Source organism: Haplochromis burtoni, unplaced genomic scaffold (genome assembly GCF_018398535.1).
Source record: "Haplochromis burtoni strain Fernald_Lab_line unplaced genomic scaffold, NCSU_Asbu1 Contig_31, whole genome shotgun sequence".
Classification (NCBI taxonomy): Eukaryota; Metazoa; Chordata; class Actinopteri; order Cichliformes; family Cichlidae; genus Haplochromis; species Haplochromis burtoni.
The window spans coordinates 946797-958891 of NW_024582392.1; the positions used below are offsets into that span (position 1 = coordinate 946797).

The 12095-nt window shown below is 43.7% G+C and overlaps 1 protein-coding gene across 1 annotated transcript; it reads left to right on the forward strand.

Moving 5' to 3' along the window:
* Positions 1–4100: 4100 nt before the first annotated feature.
* Positions 4101–6395, forward strand: LOC102312382 (P2Y purinoceptor 1-like). Its single transcript, XM_042219294.1, has 2 exons — positions 4101–5394; positions 5447–6395. The coding sequence occupies exon 1, from the start codon at positions 4163–4165 to the stop codon at positions 5294–5296; it is 1134 nt and encodes a 377-aa protein (XP_042075228.1). The 5' UTR covers positions 4101–4162; the 3' UTR covers positions 5297–5394; positions 5447–6395.
* Positions 6396–12095: the final 5700 nt, after the last annotated feature.

Below are 12095 nucleotides of genomic sequence, written 5' to 3' on the forward strand. Positions count from 1 at the left end.
TTACTCGTTTGTTTGTGTCAAACTATGTCAGTGTGCCTGTGGAACAAACTGCAAACACAGCAATATCTTAACAGTAATTCATTTGTCATTTTGTTCACCAGATTGTTTCATCATCTTTTGTTCTAATAACACCCAAACTTCCAGCTTCTACTACATAATCATAGTTCTTCTTAACCTTTAAGTTCCTGTGAAAGATTTAACTTGTTTTTGTTCTGTCATGTGCCAGCTTGTAGCTCTGTGTTCTGTAGAAAACCTTTGGATTTCCTGTCTGCCATACGAGCCACTGTGAAATTTAGGTGGATTCCTCTGATGCACATTTCATGGCCATTATGAATAAACTTTTCAATATTTACCAGTTGTTATCTACTGCATCTAAGCTTTGTCATTAATAATTAGCATAGCTCATTACTGGGGACTGCTAAAGAGGTATCATTTTATCCTGTAAACTGTAAACCTTGTCCTGAACAGCATGTTCAGACATTTTTCTGTCCCTCCTCTACATCTAGGATGGTGAGGGAAGCTATTAGCTATAGTGTTTAACTGCAGGCACATTTTATGTAAGATTCTGGTTTGCTTATTTGGTAAGGAATGTTTACTTCCTGCCATTTATGGGCTCACCTATGCTTGTATATGGTGGATCATTAAAGAGGTTAAGCCATATACAGAGTGAGGGGAGATGACCCTTTTATGCCCACCAGGAAGTCATGCATACAAACACACACACACAAATGCACTCACGTGTTTGCACATACACACACACACACACTCAAAGTGTCTTTGCTTTCATGACACACCATATGGGTTTTACAATGAGGTGTTTGTGTAACTAATGTCACTGAATAAAAGGCTGTGAAAGGATGCTGATTTTTTGGAGCTGGCTCGGATCAAGAGAGGAGCATTCAGCTCCAAGATCCTGATCTGACTGGCTTCGCTTGCAAGTCAAAATGGATTGAGCCCTGATTGTCTTGCTTTGTCCAATGGGATAAGTGTCTGAGCTAGCAAGGCCTGTGAACGCAGACCTAACATTTATTTGGTCCTTTAAACCAGAGCCCAAAATCGCCCCCACCGAAGAGGGTGAGGACACACCAAAATCTGTCGACAGCCAGGATGCCTGGGGCGCCTGAAGAAAGCCCTGGAACGTGAATTTGAAGCCAGGCCAGTAAGATACCGTCTGAACTCCCCTCGGGGAATGACGATTGACGGGATCCAGAGACTGTCTCGCAAGTTAAAATGGACTGAACTCTGATTGTCTTGCTTCGTTCATGGGGTACAGACCTAACAATAGCCTAGTTTTTAAAAAAAATTACTATGATAAAGATAATTTTGATTTTTTCTTCAGTGTACCTGAGCTCAAAATCTAAACCTTTCTATAGGCTGTATTTAAACACTGTATAAAATATGCCCTTTGTAAATAAGTTGAACACAATCATGATATATTATTTGGAAATACATGTCACAGGACACGGGTGCCTACTGGGATCAGCTGGCGCCAGGGAGGGGCTTCTTGCCCCTACCTTCTTTTCCTCCCCATCCCCGACTGCCTCCCTCTTCCTGCTCCACCACACCTACCCACACAAGTAGGGCCTTGGGGTGCAGATGTGTCACCAGGGTGCAGGGGAGGCATCCCCCCCTCGTCCCCTTCTGGCCACCTGTGCCTCAATTTTATTCCACAACTTAGACATCCACATAACACATACATATAGGGCCATGAGGGTGGGCACGTTAACGGTGTCCAGAGGACGGTCTGTCTCTTCAACCCCACCTCTGGGAGGAGGTGTTGGCCGTCCGATTGGGATATGGGATGCGGGGCCTCCCTACTGCTGCGGAGCCGGGGCGGTCTGCTTTCCTCCACCCCAGGGAAAAGGGTAACATCTCCTGGGTCTAGGTGCCGTTTCCCCCTCTGGGGGCGAGGGTACCTGGACCCGGGGTATAGAGTATGTTTGGGGAGTGTGATTGCGTGTACAATGTCCATTGGTGTCTATGTGGCAACCGTGGCTCAGGGGGTTGGGAAGCGCATCTGTAACCGGAAGGTCGCCGGTTCGATCCCCGGCCTCTCTATCCTGGTCGTTGTGTCCTTGGGCAAGACACTTTACCCTGCTGCCTACTGGTGTTGGCCAGAGGGGCTGATGGCGCAATATGGCAGTCTCGCTTCTGTCAGTCTGCCCCAGGGCAGCTGTGGCTACAACCGTAGCTTGTCTCTACCAGTGTGTGAATGCGAGAGTGAATGAATAGTGGCATTGTAAAGCGCTTTGGGTGCCTTAAGCTTTATTAAAACTCATAAATCCAATCCATTATTATTATGTTGGCTGAGTATTTGTATATGTGTGCATGAGGGTGGGAATGCATGTGTGTGCCTGTTTGTCTGTGTCTAATGTCAGGTCGGGTCTTAGACTGCACCTCTCTGGGAACTCCCAGGCCCTCCAAAGTATGGAAGCCTATCTCCCCTCACCACACTCCCTGCCGGTGGCTGATGCCCTCAGGGGTCGGTGCGTTGGTGGTTCTTGGTGTCCGGGGCTGGGCGCTCAGGTATGTACCAGCTCACTCCCGGTGGCTACTTGGCAGGGCCTGGCGTCTGTTGGTCGGTCAGGCCTCTTCCAGGGCGTAGGGAGCCCTCGGGTCTCCGGGCTCTGGGCCTGCGGCTTGGTTCACTCTGGCACAGCTGGCTACCGGCAGAGCCGGCGGGCACATCAGTGCAGCCCCCTCTGTCTTCTGCTCTGTGGCTGCTGGGTGACCTCTCGTCTGGGGCTCTCCTCAGCTCTTCCCAGGAGGGTGGCACGGTTGCCCCTCCAGTGGTCCTCCTTGGGCTCTCGCACTCTGGGGCCTCTGGATGTCTGGCATCTGGATCTCCTCCATTCCTGCTTCATGCCCTGGGGGATGGGGCTATGGCTCCCTACACCCTCTAGCAGACCATTACATGGGGAAACCTTTTGAATACAAGCACGCTGATCCACACAGGTGTGCACACGGGTGTTCACTGTCCATAGACATAAACTACACCTTTCTTGGCTGCTACCTCAAAGCACATTGTGCGCTGTCGGTCCTGCGTGCTGCACAACAACATTCAATATTTAGTATTTACTGCTGTTTACACTTAGCTAGATTAATGCGATGGTGTTGTGTTGCTCTCTTTTTTTACTTGTTTTCTCTTCTTTTTCTCTCAACGGGTGATCCAGGAGTTTTTTTCTCTCTCGCTTTCTCTTTTTAAGTGCCCTTTCTCACAAACATAAACCAGAATTTACAGAGAGAGGTGTAGAGCTTACTTGATACTGTCTGCAAAAACCTCTGGAAGGAAACGAACCAGACGAGGCTAAACAGAGAGGCAAAAATCCTGGGGAGGAAACAAAACTCCATTCAGTCACAAGCAAAATAAATCCACAAGCTCCAGTAGGCAACCGGGCCGGTTTACAGGCACTCCAGAAAGGACAATACTGCGACACTAGAGCTCTGTCGGGCAGCTCCTTAAGAACGCTAAGTGTCTAATGAATGACAGGTGTGCCAGGTTTGGTGATTTGCTGCACACGCCTACCTATGCGAAAAAGGAGACACAGAAAAACACAGACAAAACACCGCACTATTGGCTTTATTCAAACAAACCCCGCTGAAACAGAGACCAACAAACTGCAAACAAAGCAAGACAACACAGCGCTCTTTGTTGTTTCACTTGCAAGGTAAGTCCGGCCAGGGTAATAGAATTATTCATCCTTCATGTGAACTCAGTTAGCTTCAAACCTGACTTCCCGTATGGCTCCTTTTATTAATAAAAAGCAGCTACACACAGTTCAGTTAACCACATAACAGTTAAGGCAAGCATATATGAGCAAGTGTGTGTGTGTGTGTGCCATCTCCTGTCACACCATACATGGCGCGATCTCTTCTCAAATCGCTCTATACAAAAACAGAAGTTAGCAGTCCGACTATTTTTAAAAACAGGAACTTGTGGTTTCTAAAGATACGATTGAAACTTGTAGCAACAAGACAGCTTCCTACATCTTATGTAGGGAACCTAATATGGAAGAAACACTTTATCAAAACACACACAAGCAATGGTTATATATATCTTAGCACAAATGACAATCTAAAAAAAAATCAACTCTAACACACACAATTTTATTATTTTCAAAAGACAATAACAAGCTGTTCTTGTGAAAAAGCAAGGAAATGGATGCATGAGATTTTGCACACGTATCTCAAACTTGCAGGGTCACAAGCAGGAAGAACATGTACATCTGGTCTTATGTTTTCACTTTTTGTGGACAACATGTTAGGAGACAGAATGAATACAACTCACTGGATTCATTCAGTCTATGAGTATAGAACTCTGCCTGCTATTTATACCTTTGTGTTCATCATTGGTCTGGGAGCTAATGTATGCGGACTGAAGTCTCTGCTTCAGAAATGGAAAAGTCTTGGACACATTAATGTTTTTCTTCTGAACCTTGGAATTGCCAATTTTTTATTACTGCCAACACTCCCATTTTTGTCAGCGTACTACTTTATGGACAGTAAATGGATATTTGGAGATGCCTTCTGCAAGATCACAAGATTCTGCTTCAACTTGAATTTATACGGCAGCATTGGATTCCTCACTTGTATAAGTGTGAACAGGTACCTGGCTATTGTCCATGCACTGAAAGCAAAGAGAAGGATCACTGTCCGTAACTCTGTGGCTATCTCAGTCATGGTTTGGCTGTTGGTGAGTGCTCAAAGTCTTCCAGACGTGCTCTTTCCCAAAAACTCAACAAATAGAACTGAAAAATGCTACCATACCACCTCTAAAGAGTATGTGGAGGATTACCTGAAATACAGTGTTGGCTGGACTCTCACTGGGTTTGTTGTGCCACTCCTTATTTTTCTTGGCTGCTATGGACATGTGACTCTTGTTCTCTGCCGCAAAAATACCATTAATAAGGTGGTGAAACAAAAAAGCTTAAAGTTGATGTTCATTTTGATTTTGCTCTTCTCGGTCTGTTACATCCCCTATCATATTTTTAAGAACCTCAGCCTTTATTCAAGAGTACTTTTTTCAACCAACAAGAAGTATCCATCATGGGATAAGACAGTCTTCTGTGCTCATCAGATCAGTCGTGGTCTTGTGTGTCTGAATAGTGTTTTGAACCCCCTGGTTTACCTCCATGTCATGGATATTCCTGCTCAGCTCCAACAGCTGCTTCAGCGGTTTCGTCAGACATTTACTCGTTTGTTTGTGTCAAACTATGTCAGTGTGCCTGTGGCAACAAACTGCAAACAGAGCAATATCTTAACAGTAAATAATGACTTTGCATGCAAAAGTAAGTAAGTAAGTTAAAGACTGCTTTATGTACTACAATGTGCTTCATTCTCTTAATTAACACTCACTTTTTCTGGATAACAGTTTTGGCACAAGTGTTTAGACAAATAGCGACCCTGAAAAGGATAAGCGGAAGCGAATGGATGGATGGTTAGACAAATATATATATATACCTTTGTCTTTGTTTTGTTTCCTATTCTATTGCCTTGTAGTCTGTGAATGACTAAAACCTGGTGGAATGCATTTACTCTTTTGGTTTAAAACTCATTCTCCTTATCTTGTATGCAAGATGTCATTGTTATTCCTTGTTATTGCTCTGTATTAGCTTCACTAGCTATTAGCCTTTAACTAATGATGTTATGTATTTGAAATAAATGTAATTTAATTCTTGAAAATTGCATTATTCAAACCTCTTACAACAACAACTTTCACTTTAATGATAGATCAGGACAGAGCTCTGGCAGATTAGTATAATTTATTTCATATTAGTGCTATTACCGTATTTATCGCACTTTTCAAGAAACTCAGCCTTCATTCAAGAGTTTTGTCAAAATGAAGGATGAGTCCAGATTGGGATGAGGGAGTTTTTGGTCCTCATCAGATAAGTTGTGGTCTTGTGTGTCTGGATAGTGTTTGGACTCCCCTGATTTACCTCCTTGTAAAGGATTTCCCAGCTCAGCTCAGGCAGCTGGTCTGGCAGTATTGTCAGATGTTGTATTGTCAGTATTGACTTTGGCTTTCTCAAGCACAGCTGAGTTTAAAGACTGCATCATGTAATTCATTTTATATATCATTCTTTTAACTATTATTCTGTTTTGGTTTTTTGGGGGTTTTTTTAAATAACACTTTTAACAAAAAGGTCTACATACATACTTTTATACACACACTTCACACTCAATCTACCTTCAAGCCTGTAAAGTTTGTGTTTATTGCTGACACAGAGTTCAGATGTATATTCCATGTATTTTGTAGTGGCAACCTCTGTTTTGTTTTCCTTTTTTTATTGGTCAGTTTAAAATTAAAAACCTTAATTTAATTTCTTTTAATTATTTTCTTGTTAATCCCATACTGTACAACTGTCAAATGGAATAAAGTCTGTTCATTCTAATATATGTTCTAAGTATTTCATTCCTTGACAACTCTAATCTCGGAAGTTAATCATATTAATGTTCTGTAGAATGTCACGCCTTTTCCAGATAAGTGTACGTTTGCATGAGATTAATGAAGTCATTTTTAGAAACTTCCATCATGCTTTCAGAGAACTTTTGCTTTCAGATTTAAACCCCAACCAGAGGGAGACTTTAACCTTTTGTTTCAATCATAAGATAAGGCAAGACAAGACTTTATTGATCCCACAGCGGGGAAATTTTTGCATCACCTCAGCTCAGGTACAGATATCAGAAGGAAATACAAAAATACAAATAAGTACAATCAATGAAAAAAGTAAGATAATACACTATATACAATGGTAGCATACACAGTATGTGATTATGGATATAGTTGGAAATATGGAAGACATAAACTATATAGCTTGGAAGGTCATGGAAGGTCCATTATGCATGAAGTGGTGACCGTGGATGTTCACAGTGTCCAGTGACTTATGACATTGTGATTGAGGAGTTATAGAGTCTAACTGCTGTTGGGATGAATGATCTGCGAAAGCGCTCCTTCCTGCAGCGAGGGTGTTTCAGTCTCTGACTAAAGGAGCTGCTCAGCCCACTCACATACTCATGCAGTGGGTGATTCACTACTGTCAACCTCATGTTTATAGTAGAGTATTTACTTTTAGAAATCACTTATTTCTTAAATTACACACCAGAGTGTGTATGGTGTAGTTCATTTCAAGAATCACAGAATGATTAACAGCATTTGTGCTCAAACAAGGAAGAAGTGTAGAGATTAAATCCATCTGTGCATGGGGCATAGCTTTTACATAAAAAAACAAAAACCAATCAAAGCTGTTATCATGACGTTGCACCCCAGTTTTCCAGCACAGGCTATGACTACGACAACTGTGTAAATTAAACAACCGAGCTATGATCCTGTGGGAATTCGAGACACAGACTGACAAATTGGTGATGGCTATCCAACCAGACATAGAAAATATCTTTATTTTTGTACTAATTGTGACCCTCATTTACAAAACTGTGTGACTGTCAGTTTTGTAAGCAGTTGATAATAAACCTTTATTCAATGCAGAAATATTGAAAGTAAAAATTCATACAAATAAAAGTGGACTAAACATGAACCCTTTTCCAGTAGTGAAACACTAAAAAACTGTTTGCCTTTGGTTGTCTAACTAAGAGTAATCAGGGAGATTTTTGTGCTTAAACTTAACCAGTCAACATGAAACTAACCAGCCTCAAGAAAAAAAAGTGAAACAAAATCAAACACAGGGTGTGGACCATGGTATACTGACTCCTAGCGCTGCACCTGGCGCTCCAGTTACCACTTTAACTGTCATGGTCCTGTGGCCATGACTCAGTGACTTTGTGTTTATGTTCTTTATTGTTATTACTTTCATTATTATTCGTGGCTGTTTTGGGATGGTTTGGGATTTTAGATACTGGGTTCTGGGTTTGTGCTCCCTCTATTGGTCCCTGGTGTTAGTGTTCCCCTGTCTCGTCAGGTTAATCAGATCCAGCTGTTTCCCCCACCTGTGTGTGATTTCCCAGTGTCTCTCTGTGTACTTATAGTGTGTGTTTTCCTCTGCTCCTCGTCGCGTCGTCTGTGTTCATACCCGGTGAATCCCCTGCGTGCTCTCCCTGCTGTTCTCCCTTCATGTTCAGGTTTGCCACTCCCTTCCCTGCTGTTCTCCCTTCATGTTCAGGTTTGCCACTCCCTTTGTGTAGTTTCTCCCAGTTTAGTTCGTCCTTAGTTCTGTTTGCCATCTCCACTTTATGTTCAGTATTGTCAATAAATCACCTTCACATCTAAGGAAGCGCTGCGTTTGAGTCCTCCTTTCCACTCTTCACACGGCCGCTGCCCCGAGCCGTGACATTAACTGCTTTATGCAGGTCTCTGTAATTAGATTGTTATCTCTCGCCAGTCACTGCAGTGTCACAGGTGAAGAAGTAATCGTTCAAACACGTATTCAAGGATTCAAGGAGCTTTATTTGTCATTTGCATCACATGTTAACATGAGGTGGAACGAAATTATGTACACACGGTCCGGAGTGAAAAGAAACAAAAATAATAAATAATATAATAAATAGTTGGGTCTTTTTTTTGTTTTGTTTTTTGTTTTTTCAACAAACAGAAATGACAAGTAATAAGACAATACAATAAATAATACTACATACTGTTTTTCACAGGCTTCAGCTGTGACACTGGTTTCTGTTGTTGCATCAAGGGTTTTAATGTGGACTTGTTCACAACTAGTTGCTTCATGCTCTGTTTAATCTTACTCTCTCAGTTTCCCGTACATCCCTCGGGGAAAGGTTGACTGAAACATCCTCTTTGCCAATCCTGAGTTCAAATCTGCTGCCATTCAAACCTCATGCTCATGCAAGCTGGTTACATAACACAAGCACCTGCTACCTGCCTGCCCATTTTGCACCGTTATCTTCAGCTGTTTCTTCTGAACACCTCCAGCCAGTCAGGCATACAGTCTGTTGATAAAAATAATCAAGTAAGTTTTCAACTCTACATTTGTCAGAAATTAGGAAAAAAATTTGGAACACTCACCTTAGTCAGAATCAAGCTCCAATTTAAAACTAGCATCAAATATCATGGGCCCTTTCTGTCTTGTTAATCAAAGACCTAGCCCAGGGGTTGGGAACCTTTAACACTCAAAGAGCCATTTGGACCCAGTTTTCATGGAAAAGAAAAGACAGAGAGCCGCAAATACTTTTTGACATCTAAAATGAAGATAACACTGTATATATTCTGGGTTTTTTTACCTTTACGCTTTGTATAAACTACTATAGTGTGTTGCTTATGAAATCCATGAAGTGCTACAGAGAAAATTGAATTTTATTTATGTAATGAACACTTTTTGAACTCGTAAAAAAATAATAACAAAAAAGAAACACGCCAAGCTAAAGGTCTCTGTCGCGGGGCCCTCTCCTAAACTTCTCCCGAACAAATGCAGGCATAGTCAGAAAGCATTCAGTGTGGATAATTTATTCTGCCGGCCTCCCAGGTGCACAAAAGATTATTTACAAAGAAAATAGGAAACTAACTTAAGTCAACACAAAACAAACATCTATATACAAAACACAGTCTGCATGTTACCCTCTCTGTAACATCTCACTGAAAAAAGACGCCAGGTATGCCCTGACCGCCTTCTCTTATACCCCATAGCCCCTCCCACTAGGCATAATAGTCATCTCTTTATTATTTCTTTTACCAAACAATCTTTCCCCCTCAGCTTATTTTCCGCTGTATTCCTACAATACATATATGTATATACAGACATTTATGGCCAATTCCAGGCAGCCTACAGTGTTTCACAATAACAAAAAAACAAACCAAAAAATAATGCAGTTCACGTGACCTTTCAAGCGCGCGCGAACCCACTATTTAAACCCCGGAACACCATACCATTGGCTTGCATAACCCCCGTATAATCGGCAATCACAGCGAGTCTCCGCGACCAGCTTTATTAAAGGTAAGTGGGAAAATATGTTGGCCACCCTCTGCGCTGCTCAAAATATACCTCTCACCCCTTTTTGTTTATCTGCCCGGTCGACGAAAAGACGCGCAGCCACGGTAATTGTAGAAACTAATGGTGGTGGTGCGTGTATGCGCCCAGATCAGCTGTCTGCGGCCCGGGACGGTGTAACTCCGTCACATCATCCCCTTCCACCCGGAGGTTGGCGTTGTGTGGCAACCTGGAGAGATAATCTGCCACTACATTGAGCTTGCCTGGTCTGTGACGGATGATGAATCTGAAAGGCTGCAGTGAAAGGTACCAGCGTGTCAGTCGGCTGTTATGGTCCTTCATGGAATGGATCCAGGTGAGCGCTCGATGATCAGTTTCCAGCTCAAACTCTCTTCCAAGTAAATAATACCTGAGTTTCTCCAGTGCCCACTTAATAGCCAAGGCCTCCTTCTCCACCGTTGAGTAGTTGGTCTCCCGTGGCAGCAGCTTGCGGCTTAGGTATAGGACCGGATGCTCATCTCCAGGGTCCCCTTGGGCCAGCACTGCTCCCAGGCCGCTTTTGGAGGCATCCACCTGGACCAGAAATCTCTTCCTGAAGTCTGGGCTCCTGAGAACTGGGGTCGTACACAGGCAGGTTTTCAGCCCTTTGAAGGCTTGTTCACATTCCGCTGTCCATATGACAGGATTCCGTTGGTCCTTGCTGGTCAACGCAGTAAGAGGGGCCGCAATAGTTGCAAACTGGGGCACAAATCTTCGGTACCAGCCAACCAGCCCCAGGAAAGACCGGACTTCCTTTTTGGTGCGAGGCCGAGGGCAGTTCTGGATAGCTTCCACTTTATCCAACTGCGGGCGCACCTCACCTCTGCCCACTTGGTAGCCAAGGTAGCGGGTCTCCTGCCGTGCCCACTCACATTTAGAGGGGTTGAGGGTCAACCCTGCCTTATGGATTCTTCCCAGGACTTCGGACAGATGCTGCAGATGCTCCTCCCAGGTGTTGCTGAAGATCACTACATCATCCAGGTAGGCGGCACTAAAGGGGTCACACCCCTGTAGTAATTTGTCCATCAGCCGTTGAAAGGTGGCCGGTGCCCCATGTAGGCCAAATGGCATCACCGTGAACTGGAACAGGCCGGCAGGTGTCCTGAAGGCGGTGTACGGTCGAGAAGACTCCTCCATTGGCACTTGCCAGTAACCTTTGCACAGATCCAAGGTGGTGATGTACCTGGCCGCTCCGATCTTCTCCAGCAAGTCCTCGATTCGAGGCATGGGGTAGGCATCAAACTCTGAAATGGAATTAAGCTTCCGGAAATCAATGCAGATGGGTAGGGAGCCATCTTTCTTGAAGATGATGACCACCGGGCTACACCACTCTGAGCAGGACGGCTCTATCACCCCAAGCTCCAGCATCTTCTCCACCTCCTGTCGCAGTTTATCCACTAAGTGTTGTGGAACCCGGTATGGACGTTGGCGGATGGGATGTCCATCCTTTAGGCGCCACCTAATACATTGAAAGTTAAGAAAGTTTGGTTATCCTCCAAAGACATACCTCTAAAATCTCTGTCCAAGAAACTGGCTCCACATTACATGCATATGAAATACAGACAGTAATGATGCCAGGTTAAACTTGTCTTGTTTAGTCATTTAAGCCTTCCAGCCGACCCCCCACCACCTGTTGCGATTATGGTCATATAGCATACACCCTCAGACCTTCAATACCTTGAGGAGTGGGAAGGACATGATCAGAGGAGTGGTTCTGGATTCCTCAGTTGTTCATCTTGGATCCATCCATCATCACTAAGTCCATCACTTATTGGATGAGTGAATCTGGGTGGCTGTTGACTCTTGTTGTTGGTCCTCTGTTCCTCTGTGCTAACCTGTGTCTGTGTCTCCTTATCTCCGGCTTAACCCCATCTGGCTCAAGAACATATTACTAACCTGTACAATTTACCTGAATCCTTGGAACTGATCTGAACTTTGAATCCCTCACCTGTAGTCTGATTCCTCCTCCTACGCTCTCAACAACGACCCCTCCCCAAAACAAACTCATTCAAGTGAGTACCGTATTTTCACGACCATAAGACGCACTGTACTAAAAGGCGCAGTCTCAGTTATGTGTGCCATTACTGTATTTAACACACACATAAGGCGCACTGGATCATAGGGCGCATACAAGTACCGTATGCGTATTTAAAAATAAAGCGG